The sequence below is a fragment of the Python bivittatus genome, unplaced genomic scaffold (assembly GCF_059951505.1).
Source record: "Python bivittatus isolate LINGU-HERP-01145 unplaced genomic scaffold, Pbiv_v1 ctg000220_np1212, whole genome shotgun sequence".
NCBI lineage: Eukaryota > Metazoa > Chordata > Lepidosauria > Squamata > Pythonidae > Python > Python bivittatus.
Genome location: NW_028277048.1, coordinates 38,700,165 through 38,718,965, shown reverse-complemented (window position 1 = coordinate 38,718,965; position 18,801 = coordinate 38,700,165). Strand labels below are relative to the sequence as shown.

At 41.9% G+C, this 18,801-nt stretch overlaps 1 protein-coding gene across 1 annotated transcript in view; it reads right to left on the bottom strand.

The window, feature by feature from the left end:
* The window catches only part of LMTK1 (lemur tail kinase 1), a 34,512-nt gene extending 21,590 nt beyond the window's left edge, over positions 1 to 12,922 (bottom strand). Inside the window, exons 1-5 of the mRNA XM_025166398.2 lie at positions 12,785 to 12,922; positions 8,743 to 8,822; positions 7,460 to 7,578; positions 5,923 to 6,010; positions 2,660 to 2,793 (exon numbers count right to left, since the gene is read on the bottom strand). Of these exons, the coding sequence (XP_025022166.2) occupies positions 2,660 to 2,793; positions 5,923 to 6,010; positions 7,460 to 7,578; positions 8,743 to 8,822; positions 12,785 to 12,809 (446 nt within the window). The 5' untranslated portion in view covers positions 12,810 to 12,922. The remainder of the gene's footprint in view (positions 1 to 2,659; positions 2,794 to 5,922; positions 6,011 to 7,459; positions 7,579 to 8,742; positions 8,823 to 12,784) is intronic.
* Positions 12,923 to 18,801: the final 5,879 nt, after the last annotated feature.

The following is an 18,801-nucleotide window of genomic DNA, read 5'->3' as shown; positions in this document are numbered from 1 at the left end:
ATGGCAAAGGTATTTCAGCCTTTCCAGCTTACTGCTGGCACACGGTTTTCTATCAGTGATCACAGTGGTGGTGGTGGTTATAGCTACTCTTGCAACTGCATGAAACCAAACCATGGTAGGACTTCCATTGATCATGTTTATTCAACATATACTTTTGCATCTTTTGCAATTCCAGGAGAACTGCTGATCCCAACAACCACCATAGCTGCCTTTTTCATACTAGCAGGGATGTCCAACATAGCAGTCATGGGCCTGTTTCTCTTCCTTTGCAAGGCTATGTAACATTTAAAATCTTACACACATTACTCAATCAAATGTTTATATCAACTCTGAAAGGTAGTACCAAAGTTTTTATACCCATGTTAAAGATGAAGAGATAAGAGAGAGAGAGAGAGAGAGAGAGAGAGAAAGAAAAAAAGAGGAAAGGAAGGAAGGAAGGGAGAAAGAGAGAGAGGCAGGCTCTTTAAATGGCTTATCTTCTAGGCACTATTCTATTCCAGCTCAGTAACCTGAGTCATCTACGACATCCCCGTCTTCTGTCCATAAAAGATGGTCCAGGAGATGGTAAAGCACCCCCTCTTCAACAAAATCACTGATGCTGGAGTCTCTGAGTGCCACTCACTCAGCACCAGGATATTGTTGACGGGGAGGAACAGGTTCTAAGAAGAGAGCAAGAGCTGCAGAAGTTATCCATGCTTGTCTGGTTTCTTGCTGTAAGCCAAATGCTGGAACCCATGTTCCCAGGCAAGACCACAGGAAGGGGAAAAGGTTGTTGGAAAGTCAATAGTTCATGCTACAGATAGCACATTCTGTGTATCTCCGCCTAAAGCACACACAACTTCAGTTACCACACACAATATATCAGGGCTCCTCTTGGACATAACTCCCATCCAAGAAACTCAGTTTTTTATTTTATATTTTATATTATATTTTTATATTTCAAATTTGGACACCACCCATCTCATGAGGAAGTAACTCTGGGCAGTTTGCAATAAAAACAACAAATAAATATTAATTAAAATACAATACAAATAGTATAAAAATACAATAAAACCAAGTACATACATAAATATTTATGTACATAAATGTACATAATTTATGTACATACATAAATTCCAAGGTGCTGGTGATCAAAAAGATATTAACATACGGGAGTATCTTCAAAGTGCTAGCCACCCCCAGGGTTGGTTGCCCCTTTTCTTGCCCCATGCAAGTTGGCAGAGCCAGGTCTGGTCAAGAGCATAGAGGCCTGCCTCACATCTGGGGGAAGGGTATTCCATAGGGTGGGGGCCACGGAAGAGAAGGCTCTCCTTCTGGGCCCCGCCAGTCAACATTCTTTCATTGACGGGGTCCACAGCATAACCCCTCTGCTTGACCAGGTGGGACAGATCAATATAATGGGGGTGAGACGGTCCCTCAGGTAACCCGGTCCCATGCCATGTAGGGCTTTAAAAGTGATAACCAACACCTTGAATTGGATCCAGAAGCAAACTGGGACCCAGTGTAGCTCGTGCGGCAAAGGTGTGACATGTCCCATCATTGGGCCACCCAAAATTGCCCGTGCAGCTGCATTTCGAACCAGCTGTAGCTTCCAGATAGTCTCCAAGGGTAGCCCCAGTTATTCCCAGCCCCTTGCCAGTTCTTCTTAAGCCATAGGCTGCATTCAAAGAATCATCACATCAGGAAAAGTAGATGGAACCAAAAAGAAAAAGAGGGTGAGTCCAGAATAAAAAAAGGTCGGGAACAAATTAATATTGAATACATATGATAAATGAATAAGTATAAGAAAAACTCTGAGATTGTAGCCAGCCAGATGCTTGTAAAAAAATCCAGAAAGGGGGCATGAAAGCCTTAGCAGCAGGACAAAATACTCGCATATATATTTTTTCTATTTTTGCCAAATTCTAAAAAGCCCTGATGGGAAAAGTTCAGTGTCAAAATTCTGTAATTTTTAAATACACACACACATTTAGTCATTAAGAAATGCATTTGAAAGTATGAAAATGGTATACTTAGAAGGTAAATTCCAACATATTTCTGAAGATTAACTTTATACAAATTACATACATACCCTCCTCAATATTTTATGTTTGTTGGCTTCTATTTTCTAACCCCAATAATTTTAGAGAACCTCCTTTCCAAATTTCATCAGCAGACTCCATCATTTGGTGGCAAATGGGGTGGGGGACTACAGACAGCCCATGAATTGCCCATTCATGCTTTTGAAAATTTGTTTTCAGAAAAAGACTTGTCCCTGGATTATCATCACTTCCATTCCCAGTCACCAGACCTCAGATAATATCACACTAAATTCCGTCAATCAGGGCAGTGCTGCTATGGTAAGGGACCATAATTCCATGGCAGAAGATGAAGCAGATACAGTCCTGGAGTCTCCAAGTAAGACTGGGAAAGACTCTTTTCTCAAATCCTGCAAAAAGATTAGGCCAGTTTATTTGTGACGCTAAGCTACTATATCTATGGATGTATGGGTAGCTTCTATCAGGTAGCTTTGAGAACAGCATCTGCTACTCCTTCCTTATTTCCTAAGATCTCTGGCTAACCATCTTCAGTCTGCTAACTCTTGAAGAGAACTGTGTTCAACTTTCTCTTTATGCCCTAAATTTAAAGCATGGCAAGCAAACAAACCTTCTCAACTTACCTATGGACATAGTTGTTGCGATGAAGATGCAGCAAGCCACAGGATACCTCACAGGCCATGCGTTGCAGCGTCAAAGGATCAGGTGCCAAAGCCTCCGCTACATGGCAGCTTCGTAAGTAGCCCTTCAGATCACCCTGTCCGTTTAGGTTTTAGGAGATATGAATTTTGGCAAGAACTTTACAAAATGGGTTAAATCAATATATACTCTACAGAAAGCACACATTATTGTTAATGGAGATTTAACAAAAACATATGAGATTCAAAAAGGAACAAGACAAGGATATCCATGATCTCCACTTTTGTTTATCTTGGTTTTGGAAGTTTTGAATAGAGATATAAGACAAGACAAGGGGATAATGGGTGTAAAAATTTAAAAAGAGACATAAATTGAGAGCTTTTGCAGATGATTTGGTGCTGGTGTTGGAAGAGCCATTGAAAGGGATAGAACTATTAATGAGAAAATTGAAAGTGTCTGGTGCGCTAGCTGGTTTTAAGATTAATAAACAAAAAACAAAGATGTTAACAAAAAATATGAAGACACAAGATCAAATAGAATTGATGAACAAAACAGGTTTCAAAATTGAGAAAGAAGTAAAATACTTGGGCGTTAATTTGACAAATATGAACTGTATGTTGTTTCAGAATAATTATGTTAAGACATCCAATGAAGTTAAAAAACACATGTTAAGATGGGAGAAGCTACAACTGTCATAGTTGGGAAGAATTTCTGCAATAAAAATGTTTGTTTCAGACAATACCAATTGTGACAACTGACTTACCATTTAAACAATGGCAAAAGGATATATCTAAATTTATGTGGCAAGGCAAAAAACCATGAGTTTAATACAAGGTGTTGCAAGATGACAAAGAAAGAGGAGGTTTAGCTTTACTTGATTTGAAACTGTATTTTGCAGCTTGCTGTTTAGTCTAGATGAAAGAGTGGTTGACACTGAGAAACAGAAGGCTACTGGACTTAGTAGGACATGATCTGAGATTTGGACAGCACAGCTATTTATGGTATGACAAAGTTAAGGTTAATGTAGATTTCAAAAACCATTTTATTAGATGTGCCATTTTGAGAATTTGGAATAGATATAAATCTAGATTGTGTCTGAGAATATCTTTATATCTACCACCACAAGAAGCATATTATAGAAGAGAAATGGTAATTAAACAGAAATAGCTAACTTATGGTGATATTTTAGATTTCTACCAGGGTGAATTTAAAATAAAATCAAGAGAAGATTTGATATCAGAAGGATATATGTGTCATTAGTTTTCCCATGTACAATTAGTAGAAAGATTTAAAGTTGATAAAAAGACTTATGGTTTTGAACGTGATAAAACTGTATTTGAAATTGAGTTATGTACTAATGATGAACACCTTATTGCTAAAACGTATAAACTTTTGTTGAAATTTGGAACAGAAGATGAACAAGTTAAAGATTGTATGATAAAATGAGCTAAAAACTTTGGATATAATATACAAATGGAACAATGGGAAAATATGTGGATGAAAGGGCTGAAATTCAGATTATGTTATAATCTTAAAGAGAATTTTTATAAAATGATGTATCGATTGTATCTGTCACCAGAAAGATTGTCAAAAATGTATTAAGGGACCTCAAATATATGTGGGAAATGCGAACAGCAAAAAGGGACTTTTTATCATCTTTGGTGGACATGCTAAAAAATTTTGGACTCTAATACATACAGTATATCAGAAGATTTTGAAGATTAATATACAATCGAAACCAGAGACATTTCTTTTGGGGCTGATGGATAAACAATGGCAAAAATGTTATGGACCTTCGTTTTTATATATGATAACTGCAGCGAGACTTTAATATGCTGAAAGATAGAAAGACTCGATATTACCTATGATTGAAGAATGGACTGCAAAGTTGATGGAGCTAGCCAAGATGGCAAAACTGACAGCTTTGATTAGAGAAAAGATACAGTGGTAGCCCGGTTCACGGACTTAATTCGTTCTGTGACTCTGGTCGCAACCCGAATTGATCGCGACCCGAATCAAATTTTCCCATAAGGTTCAATGTAAATACGGTTAATCCATTCTGACCCCTGTGAATTTGGTCGCGACCCGTTTTTGGTCGCGTCCCGAGTCAAATTTTCCCATAAGGTTCAATGTAATTACGGTTAATCCGTTCTGAACCATATGTATTTTTTTTAAAAAACTGCAAAAATATGAAACAAAATACAGTACGAAGAGAAAGAACGCTAACCTTGCTCAACGCGACTTCTGGCGTGGAGGACAGGAAGGCGGGTGGGGAGGCGGTTATTGCTTGGAGGGAGAGTCCCCCTCCCTACAGAAAGCCACGACCACGTGTCATGGGAAGGAAAATGGCCACGGATCCTGTTCGTCACCCGATCCGGCGTTCACGAACGGAAGCAAAATTTTGCGAATGGAGCTGTTCGTGACCCAAATTGGTCGTGAACAGAAGCGTTCGTGACCCGAGGTACCACTGTATTGGCTAATTTTAATGCTAATTGGAAGCCACTTTTGGACTTCTTGCAGGAAACAGAAAAAATTGAAATTATGATATATGGATTTGACAATTAGTAAAATTAATAGATTATAGAAAAAAGGGATATTAAGTTGAAATCTTAGGGTAAGAGTTTAATATATGCTTTACTTATATCTGCTGTAAAAGAAGTCAGAAGTCATTCTTTTTTTGTATTAATATTTCTATTTCCTTTTCTTTTTCTGTACCTTTTCTTTCTTTCTCTTTATTCTTTCTTTTCTTCTTTCCTCTTTCTTGATTATTAGTTCTTGTTAGTTTTTATCTTTCTGCTTTTCAAAATTTAATAAAGTTATTTAAAAAAAATAAGGACACCCTCTCGGGGTGGCAGTAACAATAGCATTACCCACAACTATAACTGCCTAAAGATCTCTCTGTAAGGTGTGAGCGGTCGAAGAAGAATAAGAGAAAAAAATACATCTCTGCAATGTGGTCAAAGGATGAGACCATGTGGGTTCAGATTTGGGCCCTCAAGATGTGTGGATGATCAAGAATTCCTAGCCAGTTATTGACCATACTGGAATTCCGTGTATCTGGGGAGACAAAAGAAAGTCCCTTATTTCAGCCCCATAGGTAAAAGGGATATCTCTTCACCCATTGTTAACAGATAAAAGTAGTCAATGCAGAAAGAATGAAAAGCAAGAATCAGGAGACAAGACAAAAGGAACAGCTCTTTAACTGACCACAGTTTTGTCATTTTCTTGCCCTCCATTAAGGACTTACCAGTGGACAAAATTCCATCACCAGCAGATAGGGGGTCACCTCCGCACACTGAGCCAGGCACTGCAGGAGGTTGGTATGCTGGAGTGCCCTGTGCAGCAGGGGTAAGAGGAACAAATGAGACTGGAAGGAAGCAAGCAAGTGGCAGAGTCCAGAGCCAAATAAGGGAAGGCTTGGGAAAATTTGCAGACCTGGTGGGGGATTTGGCTCATGACGGGTTGAGGTGCATCAGCATTACAGAGCGAGAGAAATTAAAGGGCTCAGAAACTAAAGCAATGGAGGAGCGGCTAAGGATCAATAGAAAGCAAGGAGCAGAACCATAAGAGCTAAGAGGCAGTATACTAGGCTTACAGGTGACACCTCAGCTAAGTTAGCTGAAAAAGGACTTTGTTTGAAGGTACTTCTTTTCTCTTTATGCTTTCAAGCAGCTTTCACAACAGTTTATATGGGGACAGGGAAGGACTCCTATGACATAACCATGAACTGGAACCGAATAAATGGGTCCCAAGCTGTGCCAGCTACTCCATGAACAATAAGGACTGTTTGTTCATGAGTCAGTAAAGTAATTCATTGCTTCTCCAGCACTGTCCCTCCCCTTCTGTGCATCTTGGTCAGTCTCTCTGGATCCAACAGGAGACTTCTTTGCTACTGCAGGATCCATACTGGGAGAGAACATGTAATATAGAGTAAGCAACCTTGACATCTCAGAAGCTAAACAGGACCAGCCCTGGTTAGTACTTAGATTGGGAAGCACCTGTAGATTTGACTAGCAAGTTGAAAGAACCATCCTGAAGGAAAACAACCACAAACCACTTTTTGTAAAGCTGTCATAAAAACATCCCGGATGCCATCACCAGAAGTGAAGTTCAACCCAAGGGCATCTTTATTTTTAATTTTATCTCTAGCTTTCTTTTAAGGATTACAGGCATGTAAATCCTCTCATAACTTCGCAATCTCATTTATTGGGGGGTGGGGTAGACACCACAAAGGATCCAAATTTTGGGGGTCCTCAAGCCTTGCAAGATTTTGATAATCTTAATTGAGGTTTCATAATATACTGGGTAAGAAAGCTGGAATTTTCCAGTTCTCAAGATAATATAAAAATCTTATGTTATTTGAGTCATTTAATTTTTTAAACTTAACATTTACATTTTATTTTAAGAGGGGAGTGAGTACTGTATTTAGAAAGCTCTGAAGTTCAGCAGCCTCTCCTTTACTTCTTTGTCAATGTCAGACCTAATTACAGACAGTTCTAAAGCTGCTTCTTGATGCTGATGCTTTGATCTAGAGATATTTCCATCACCATCTCTTAAGATCCACCCACTGTTCTGTCAGTGTGGGAAAGCTGACAGTCTCCATTCAAATGAGCCTTATGTTCCATATCTCATATACAAGTGCTGGCTGGAACTGTAATGGCCACAAATAAAAGAACAATTCTAGCAGGCTCACAGGTACAGCTCCACAGAAACTTTTTCTGAATGCTAAGGAAACAACAATAGACTGCCTGTTGCCTGCTACTGAAAGGCGTAAGAGAACCTACCTGTAAGGTTGTGCCTCTTCCAAGAACTGCATCTGATCCTGCACGCTGGCACTGGCCTTGAGTTCTTTCACCACCACTTGAGTGCTGCTCAGCCCTGCATTTACCTCACCGAGGAACACCTAAAAGGAAAGAGAGAGATATACAGTCACTTTGGCCTGGGATGCTGCACTTCTGATTTAGGAAGATAATCATTTTATGAGCTAGGCAGAGCCATGACAGTTGTCATATTAAAGTGCTGGATGAGTAACCTCTTAAGTAACCACCTGAGCTCCACCTCAAAACTTACTGCAACTTGATAATCCAGCAAGAATAAGACATTTGCTAACCCTTCTCATCCTCAGTTTTTTATTTATGGCCATCCTTAAACAATTCTGGGAAACTTTCATGGATAAGTGCCATTATCCATCCACAGGGCCAAGCCAATGTTTTGACCAACAGTTTGCCAGTCTGTGACTATTAATGTTCCACCAGCAATCACAACCCAAACCTTCTGCAAAAGGACAAGTCCACTCAGCCCTTCAGTAATTCAAGACAAACTAGTATGAATTATCTTTATACACTGGGCCTATGTCTTTATGTAGCACATAACAAGTTAATTCATATATTTATTTTGTAATATTTATTCCACTGTCTAGCTGTCAAGGAGTTTGCAGATTATAATGCACCATAAAAGAGGCATTCGGTTTCCATGTCCTACACTCCACCTCCTTGTGTACACATACTTGTTTACCCTGCTCTTAGGCTCCAGAGTCTTAATGTCACTCTACTACCAGTTCTTCAGCTGGCTTTCTGAGGCAATTTGATGGTAAACCAGGCAAACTTTCTATAAAATCCCAAACAGGAGGCAATAGAAGTAAATACAGGAAAGATCAATGATACTGTATTGTCTCTGTGGGAAGTGCCAGATCTAACTTATTACTTACAGAATTATCCTTACTTTTGAACTCTGTGCCTCTCCTCTTCTGGCAATTTCCCTACACTGAGTTGAACAATGACAAAATTGCTCACTTGCACTTTCTGGGGGTCTAATGTCAGAATTAACATTTCCATTCGTAACCTGTAAATTAATATAGATTGTTCCAGAGACTCACTCCTCTGCTACTAAAGGCTCAAAAGCAGTACTCAAAGGGACAGCAGTAATGCCTAGGAATCAAATATACTCTATTCTTTCAACTTACTAGTTTCACTCCATTTGGCATTGGCTCTTTCTTTTTGTCCTCTCTTCCTTCCCATCCTTCCACCCCAGCTGTGTTAATTGCAGATTGGGGATCAGCCCAGCTTACCTTGCCAAACCATCCATGGCCAATTTCTTTGAGGTACAGCAGACTGTGGCGTCCCAGGTCAGTGGATTTGAGCAACTGCACTGTGGAGGAACACATAGAGCAGCCTGAATTTCTGCACCCTCTTTCTGATCAGTCGGTTGCTGTGCCAGCTTGACCCCATGCTGTCTCATTCTAGCTTTCTGCAGAAGAAGAGGCCTGGGGCAACAGCCACATGCAGGTCCAGATACAGGAAAATCCTCAGAGAAAAGTGGAGATCTCAACTCCTGGAACCAAGTTTGTTGCAGGTCTTTGCTACATTGACAGAATCAAGCTGGGGCTGAAGGTTTTTTCCCAAGCACAGGAAGAAACAAGGAGCCTTCTGCTACAGTCAGATGTCTTCCCAAGCTTCCAGGCATTAAAAAGCAGCTGTTCAGGGTCCACTCAATTGGGCTCTCCCATGTCCCAAATGCAGCAATGCCACCCTTCATTCCCTCAGTGCCAGACACCACTGTTCCCATCACACGAGAAGCAAAGGCTTTATTGTTGTCTTCAGCAGTGGTGGCTACAGCTAAACATTGGATCCATTCTTTATGGAGTCCATTCGGATCACACAATGCTCTGCTGGGCTAAACCGTGTGGGCAGAGCAGAGCGGAGCTATCGCATGGTTAATGGGCCCATCCCCTCTCCATCCTACCCAGTAGAACAAGCCTCGGATTCCTCAGTTGCTTCACATGGGAAGGAATGCAGGGCCCGTGGGATCTGGGATCAAAAAGCCTTTTGTCTCTGATGTAGTGGGGGAGAGCAAACCTTCAGGCAGGACAAGCAGCAGCCTCTGCTGAGGTGAAAAGATTAAGGTCAGATGCCCTATATGGAAGCCTGTTCCGTTATTTCTTGCCTTACTTGCTTCCCAGCTAGCTAATGGAGGGAGCTGGCTGCTCGGTCTGTATGCCTCCAGGTACAGTATATGTAACCTAGGGAAGGTGCCCTACAAATTCCCATGTCCCCTTAATCAGAATGCCCTGCCACTGTGAGCCCACAAGGTGGCATTGGCAACTCATACTATAGCATACTTATGTGAGAAACCAGAATAATCTGGAAGGTACTAGGAGAGATGGGGAGATTGGAATATTAACACAAATATGCATTGGTACAAAGTTCTAGCACCCAAAAAGTGAGCAACAAGCACTTATTAAAAAAAAGTCAACCACCACTAGCTTTTCTGTTTATACCTGGCACTCTGGCACCAAAATGATTAGAGCAAGATTTGGAGTCTCTTTCTTTAGGGGCAATCCACAATATTTTGAAGTGGAAGGTGGGGAAGGAGGAATACATGGCTTTCACCTCAGCTCATTCATGGAAATATGCAACTTAGACAGCAAATACATTCTTAGATGTGAGAAGATGTGTGACAAAGCATGACTAACATATAGAGGAATGGGACCCAAGAGACAACCCATTAGGTGCTCCAAGCAAATTCCCAGAGAAAAAACAGATAGACAAACATCCTTTTCTTCTTGACTACTTCCAATGGCAACAAAGCATTGACCTCACAGGACAGAGGTGGGCATACAGGAACCAAACTCCATGATTAGATGAGGATTTGATCCACCTCAACACATTCTCTATCAAGCAGCTGCAAGTGGGTTGTGGGGAACACAGCCAACTCATCCATTCTCTTGACAAAGGTGGGATGGAGGATACAAAGTCCAAAGTGCAATATATAAAAGACAGCTGAGGCAAAAAGGACAGAAGACATCTAAGCAGCCTCAGTGCACAACAGGGTCTTTGGAGAATACTATAAACCAAGAATCTTGGATACATACCCTTATGAGCCTAATATAGTCTCACTTTAGAAGGTTGGTTCATTACAGGCAACTCCTCCTACATTAGCTATAATTCCGTCTACTGAATTAAGAGTTATAAAATTGAGGCTGAGGAATTATATAAAATGGATCAAGCAATATTTCATGGTAAAAGGAGAAATCTTTCATTTTACACAGAACACCTGATATTCTGGTGGAATGTTCTAGGTAACTCAAGAGCTTCCATCTCACTATGCCAGCCTTCACCAACTCCAGATGTAGTGGACTTCAGCTTTCAAGATTTTTGGTCATGGTCATGCAGGCCACGAGATTCTGAGAATCAAAATCCACACATCTGGAGAGCTTTCTGACTGAAGGCTGTATTATTTCATCCCCATAGCTTATAGCAATGAAGTATTAAAATAAAAACCAGAACGCTGAAAAAAGTACGTACTATCATGGTAATTCAAAACTGACCACACAACAAAATGAGCATGATGGCATTAAAGGGTATTTTGTCAACAAAAGGCTTTCATTAAAAAAGAGGCTTTTAAGTGGACACCTAAAGCACTGGTGTTTGTGAGATCAAAACCAAATCTGTGTTTTACAAGGTAGAAAAACCACTACCAAAAACCAAAAATAAATAAATAACAGATACTCAGAGCAAGGCCTTGGGTGATGAATAGAGCACATGAGAAGGAATGACAGCTTATTTACTTCATATGATAGAATGTAATCCGTAATATTTTATATGTATTGAAACTATTAAGAATATTGAGCAGAAACTATCCTGATTATATGTTAAAACTAGAGTTAAACCTACCAAAGATAGGTAGGGATATTCTTATTGTCTCTTTTGCTCTGTTCTACTCTCCTTAGCAACACAGATATTCTAAGCATTTTTACTGTCTTTAGGAGTTGCCAGGAGTTGAGATTGGCTTGAAGGCACCAAAAAAATAAATAAATAAAAAATTCTCAACAAGATTGTGCCCTCTAAAAGTGTCTGAGTTACATTCCCAGAATGTCCAGCCAACCTCTGAGAACTCTGTGAGTTTGGTCCCCATACATCTGGAGGGTGTTAAGTTCAGACAGTCTGGTTCATTCTATACAGCAGCAGAATGACACATTTGTCTATTTATTTGGGGTATTTGTATGCTGCTCTTAACAGTTCAGTGTAGCTAAAACCTTAGTGCCATTACTACTGTGTTCCCCCTCCACCCTACCTTCTGATGCCAGCTTTTTCTATAAAAGGATATTTATGTAACATTACTGAAGGAACGTTTTAAGAATGTGCAGTGTGATAACTATGCCTGTGCCTATAATAACTTTCTTCTTTGGCAGAAGAAAAAACAGAGTCCTATACCACTTTAAAGTCTAAGACATTTATTGTGAAATAAGCACTTGGTGAAGTGGACTCTACACTACAAAAGCTTACATCTTTAAAATTATATTAGTATTCAAAGTCCTAAAGAGCACTGTGCTGATTTGGGTGCAAAAATGCTGCCCTCCCACTTTTTAATCAACTTGAATTTGTATATGTAATGGGCTGTGAGAATAACCTTGCAAAAGAGAACAGCCACAACTGAGGCACTGGTCAGATAAGAGAAATCTGAGCCCAAAGCAGGAATGGTATTTGAGAAAGCATCTGAGACTGGACCCTCCTTTCTTCTCTTTAGGATAAATGCAGGGAGGGGGGAGGGACATTCAGAGTTGCAAGATTCTGTTACTGTGACCCTGTAATAAAGCAGTTTTAGTATTCATGACTTTGGCGTTCAAGTTTGGTCTGCCTCAAAGAGCTGACATCATTGCATTTTGTAAATTGGTTAGTTATACGTCCACTTCCTCCTCTTCCTCAGGGTTATTCTCACAGCCCATTACAGTACAATAACAATAATTAAAAGGAAGATTTCTTCTGATACTTGTGAGAAATTGGACTCCTTGTTCCTTATCAGGAGCACAAAATCTAGGTGATAATTCCAAGACAGCAGCAGAAGAATTCAAGGTTCTACTGTTTCCCTTTTCCAAGCAGATGCCATCCAGGTGTTACTTCTCTCCAAGATGGGGCCCTCCAGATTTGTGGGACTTGCTAGACATGCTGGCCAGGAATTCTGGAACCCTGGGAATTGTAGTCCTACACATCTGGATAGCAGAAATTGGACAATGCTGCTGTACATTCTGAGCATGCAAATTACTGCTGCAAGTATCCACAGAAAGAATGTTTAATGAAGTAAGCCTTAATACAGAGGCTTCACTAGCTTACCTGAGCGCCCAGGTTGCCTAGACATTGGCAAAGATACTTCGGTGAGAGGCAAAATGTAAACTTCAGGGCCATTCTGTGTGGCTGGTGAGCCTTGGGCTGAGAATTCACTAGGATATTCTTCCCCGTCAGCATTACTGAATTCCTGGGGCAAGAAGGATAAGGAGAAAAAAAAAGTCTAGCATGGGGCAGGGGACCAATGTTATGCATGTGGAGAGGAGAAGGGCTGAGACATGCATTTGGTCATCTCTAGACACATAATCCTCCTCTCATTGGAAGGATTATGGCAATAATGCATGCAAAGCAACTATGACTCATTCAAGCAGCCTTCCCCAACCTGCTGCCCTCCAGTTGCGTTGGACCACAATCCCTAAAAATCCCAGTTATTTCTATAATAACTGGGAACTAGGAGGTTGCAGAACAAACATCAGGCAGCCATTGGACTGATGAAGGCTGCTTTGAAATATCATCCTCACTACCACCAGCAGTTATGTTCTCACACACAGATGACCTTTCGTAGATATTCCGTAGCAATACATAAATAAGAAAAGGACCGTAGCTCAGTGACAGAGCACAAGTCTTGCATGCAAGGAGCCCCTGACTCAATGCTTGCTATCTGCAGGAAGGGCTGGGAATGACCCTTTATCCAAAGGCCCAAAATATTTACTAAATCCCAAACCAGATGGATCAATGAGCCAATTCAATACAAGGCAATTTACTATGTTCCTAAATACACATGAAGGGGTGCAAAGATTTCACATCCATTCTTTCGCACATATAACAAATGTGTAAATAATCACATTGATGGGGAAATAAAGGTACCAGATGTCCCTTCACTGCCATATAGCACTAGTGGAGGAATCTATGTGCATGCCCAGTTGTCTTATACACTTGGGAGAAGAAATCAATCTACCTCACATGTATATGTCCAATCTCCACATGGATTGGTTTAACAGCACTGTAACTATCCTATTTTCCCAAATAATATGGTTTAATGAATACCCATAACAGACTGGGAAAGGAGTGGACACAGCCCAATGGACATATACTTTCACACATAAAGATCATTCAGTCCTACTACATGGATAGAGCTGCTTGAAATGGAATTGCAGAGCATACACCTTCCAGTAGTAGCAAGCCATTTGTGTGAAGCAGATCCCACACACACTTTGGGCCAAGTTCAGTAACACTACTGCAATCTTTATTGCCCCTGGGGGAGAGAAGAGAGGCATGTGGAGAGCTGATTCACACAAAGAGTTTGCCATCTGTACGGTTCCATTTCAGATAACCACCTCCGCAGCAGAGGATATACGCAAACCACGATAGAGGCACATAAAGGATACAGTCACACTTTCCCATCCAGCTACAAACATGCCCCATTACAATTGGGGGGTAACAGAGACAGCCGTGCACTCAGTCACTCTTTTTTCTTCTTCTTTTTTAAAAAAATCTTTCCACCCACAGATCTGTGCATGTGGGGGAATGCTGTGTAGGGTTCAGGATGAAGCCCAGGGTGATAGATTCTAATGTATTTCATGACAGCCAATTTCAAATTTTCTCCAAAAGAAAAAAGATGCTCCATAAAACGATGGATGGAGACAAAGGTTTGAAAGATAGGGCAAAAGCAAAATAAACAAAGCATCCCCTGCCCAGACTCTCTGCAGGTCCATGGGGCAGGTCATAGCCAGGGCTGCTGCTTCCAGCCCCTACCCCAGCCTCGCCTTTGCATGGGGAAGTGGGCAAACTTCAGGAGATCCAAATGCAGAGCAACAACCCATTGCCCCACCTAGTAGCCTACTCCTGTCATCCCAAGTTGGTCCCCCGATTTTTAATATGTGGTCAGCGGCGGCTGCTCTGCTCCCTCCCCCCTGCCTCCCCCAGGGAAAGACAGAGTCATAAGCACGGTTGTGGGAGAAGCAGCCTCACCTTGGTCAGGGGGCAGGGGGAGGGCTGCCCAGGGTTCCCCAGTTCTACATTACAGGCTGGTTTGGGCACGGTGCTGGGCCCCGTGCAGGGCAGACACCTCAAAACCATCCTCAGCCTCTTCTCCCGGGATTCGCTTCTCCAGCTCTAGGCAAGAGTGCCCAGAGAAAGAGTGTTAATACGTGCACCATCCCTTAGTGCTCTGCTCCTTTCACTACTGCGTGCAAAGTTCAATGCACCCCCTTCAACCCGGCCCATCCATCATCCATCCACCCACGTGCCCATCCCTGCCTAAGCCTTTGATTTCTTCACTCTCATTCAGTCCTCCTGCAGAGTGAGACCAGGAGGGTTTTCTAATTACCTGGATGAACTTTTTCCCACTGAAGGCTGCCCCAGCAATCAGGTAGGAAAGGGTGAGCATTCCCAGTGAACATCTTAAGCTTGGATGCCCTCGAGCTGCTGCATTTCCAAGAGGAAAGCACAGAGGCTGCTCACAAACTTTTTTCATGCCTCTATATAGGCAGTGTAGGAGGATTCTGAAGTGCTTCATTGTTCCCACTGCAGAACCTGGCTACCTCTACAAGCTGTGAGCCCACAGACCTGTCTATCACTCCATGCTGAACACCCCACCTCCTCCATGGCTGGCCAAGAGCCTCCACAAGAATGCCAGCAATGGGGACAGCACTTTCCAGCACATTCTGTGCCTCTGAAGTCACATCACTGCCCACTTCCTTTGGGTCTCTCTAGAGCATATGGCAACCAATCACACTTGGGAGATGCTTGCTGAATTGGGAAGTACTTAAGTTACAAGTACTTGTATCTTTAAACTTAAAATAAGTCCTCACTTAACTTAAAATAAAGCCTTTCCTAAGGACTAAAAGGCAAGTACTTAGATAAGAAAGGATAGAAAATTACTCCTGGCTCACAGTATTAAGCTCTTGTCTCTCTGTTGAGAAATATGTAACACAACATGCACAATTCCTCTAGCTCCAGACAAAGTCAATGGAGCACATAAACTCATTCTGTGAAGGTGTAGAGGGCTAACAGAAGGAGGGCCCCTTGCTTCTGAAGCCCTTCATCTTCAAGAGAAACACTTGAAACAGCTCACAGGCAGAAAACGAAGTGTCACCTCCTGATGGAACTAGATCCAGTTATCACTCTCAAAAATACACCTTTACTATTTCAAGTGTACCTATTGAGGCTTTCCTCCTCTCTACATTTCTCTACTGATGCCTCTTCACTTTATTTTTTCCAGGGCTCTTATTTGCACCTCACAGCACAGCACAACCCCTAGGATGTTGACAAAGATCTTATTTTCCATACTGAATTCCTAAACTGTTCCTGAACAAGGGCTCCCAGTCACTCCATACTGGAGGAGACCTTTAAAACCACACAAGAGCAGGACTAGAAGGTTACCTGCATACCAAGCCAAACTGTTCAATGTGTAAAAAGAATGTTTCTGTACAATATCCATGTTCTTGGAACCCAAAGCCAGGCCTAAGCCTCTATACAATATTTCAGAAAGAGTGAAAATTGCACCTTGCATCCCTACAACATTCTGTCCCGCAATGCTTCTGTGGAGAGACTAGGAACCCTGTCTTGGCATGTACACTTCAGCATCTTCCACTAAGCAGGATGAAGTAGCAGGTCATGGGAAGGACCTTTCTCTGCCTGAGACCCATGAGGGATGCTGCTGATCATGCCTAGACATGCAAGAATCTGACCTGGATAAGATGGCTTCTTATGTTCTCATTCATCTGCTTCTGCCTCTGGATTGCGAAGGCTCATTAGGCCTTTTTATTTTCATCACACTGCCAGACAGCCATCCCCCGTTGTGCTCTGAGACTTGCTTCTCAGCAAGTCCCTGCCGCAAGGCTTTACTCTGATGTCCCAGACAACATCCCCACTGAATGCCCTCCTGCTGCAACCCTTGCTGCTGAGATTGCTTGACTCGTGCTTCTCATGTCTGACACACAGATGCACCATGTCATTTCTCTGACCCTTACTTTCTGTCTGTATTTTATACTCCAGGGTGGCCCAAGCCACTTCTTCAGGAATCTTGTCTCCTACTCCCATAGTAGCTTAATGGTGAAAGCAGATTCCAGCCTTATCTTCACACTGAGCATTGCTTCTCCTTGCAAACAATATCTCATGTTGGTGTACCCTTCCCCAGCTTGGTGGTCTTTAGACTAACTAGACAACAAACTTTAGAAATCCCAGTTATATATCCAGAAGCCACCAGGATGGCAAAAGCTGTGTTAATGTCATGGACTCAGCAGAAGACTCTCCCTTATGCACTGCAGTCCTGCTATACCATTGGCAGCCAGAGAGCTTTGGACCTCCCCCGAACTTACCTTGAAGCCAATGCCCCCTTTCTTGCAGCACAGACAGGCCAACATGAGGAAGATGAAGGTGAAGAGTCCTGAGAAGGAAACGGCCACAACCACCAGAGAGGAGGACCAGGAGAGCTCACTCAAGGGAGTGCCATCTGTAGGGAGATAAGCAAGAGGAAAAAGATGAGAAAGGGAGGTTAAAGAAAGGTTGATGGGAGGAGCAGCAAATATTTGGGAAGGGAAGTCAGAGAGAATACAGCTGGGACAGACCCCAGCAGGAGGCCTCTAGTCCATATCTTGCATAGCTTTGGTTTTCCTTTCTTGCAGACTCAAAGCTCATTCAGAAATCAAAGATTCCCTCTTGCTGCATCCCAGCTCTCTTACACCCACCTGTCTCTGACAAATCCACTATCCCTCAAATCCTGCTTGAAAGAAAAGGAAAGATGTTATTCTGTTCTCCCAACTGCTCTCCTACCAGCTCCCAGAAATGGAGAACCAGAGACACAGAAGAAGCAGAGAGCCAACCTGGCTTTTCCATCTATGAAGAGAACAAGGCTTGTCGTGACCTCATGGTCTTCCAGTTTGGAAAGGCATGGGATCCCTGCAAGACAGAAATCCTGCCATTTCATGTGGTTTTATCCATGCAACAGTAATCATCAATGCTGATGGCTTAACACTATCAGGTCACTGAGTAATCTTACCTCCCACTTCCCACAGCTCTGGTGATTCCCATTAATCTACTCTATACTACAGTCCCCCAATTCGTAGTTGTTATGTGTATGCATACAGCCTAGGTAATACTTCATAGCCTGAATGCATAGCACTGTCCGATGCACATCATTTTGTAAATATGCACATTGCTGAGAAGCAACAAATTCAGAAAGTGCAGAGGGCAAGTTTCAATTTGTGACCAGCCAACTGGCTGACTTATTGAGCAATGGCTTTGAACAAAGGCCTCACTTTGGGAAAAAAGGTGGTTTCCATTAAACTTAGGAGTGCTTTTTCTCCTGAAACATGAAGGATCTTGGGAAAATTGCACTGATTTCAAAAGGAGGAAAGTGTGCACAAGCTTTGTCCTGAAGGCTCAACTATATCCATTCCTTTTAAATAACAGACATGCTGGCTTTCAAAAGACTAAAGAGGAGATGAGAAAACAGAAAAGATAAAAATTAACCTCACAGCTTGGGAGAAAGGGAAGGTCAGTAAGCAGTTAAAGGCAGCACAATCAGTGTCCAGAATGCTTTGTAATACAAAATAATTAATCCGGCATTTAAACTGAGCACCAGGTGGGGACCAAAGGAGAACAGGCCTAGAAAGGGTACAGCAGGCCCCTCCACCAGAGGTGACACCCCATGCACCCCTAACTAATTAATATAGTGCCAGGAAAATGATTTAACTGGTTGCTCCATTGAGTTGATAAATAAGTCACCTGGATGTAAGGAAAAACATACATATGGGTAGGAGGTCATGACAGCATGCTTAAGTGGGAGGATGAAGGATATACTATACTGTAAGTGAAAACTCTTCACCGGGTATAGGCATATTAGACAATAGATGCTACAACACATGCGCATCATAAATGTTTGTGTGCTAGCCTAATTCCATACAAATGGAACAAAAACACTTCCTATGACAGCATTACCATAGTAATGAATATCTCTTCCCCCCTTGCTTATCCTCAGTAGTAGAATTCTACCCTTTCTGCAAAAATGCATCCTTGCTTCTGTCAGCCAAGAGAGAAGCCCAGGGGTACAGAAATGGTTG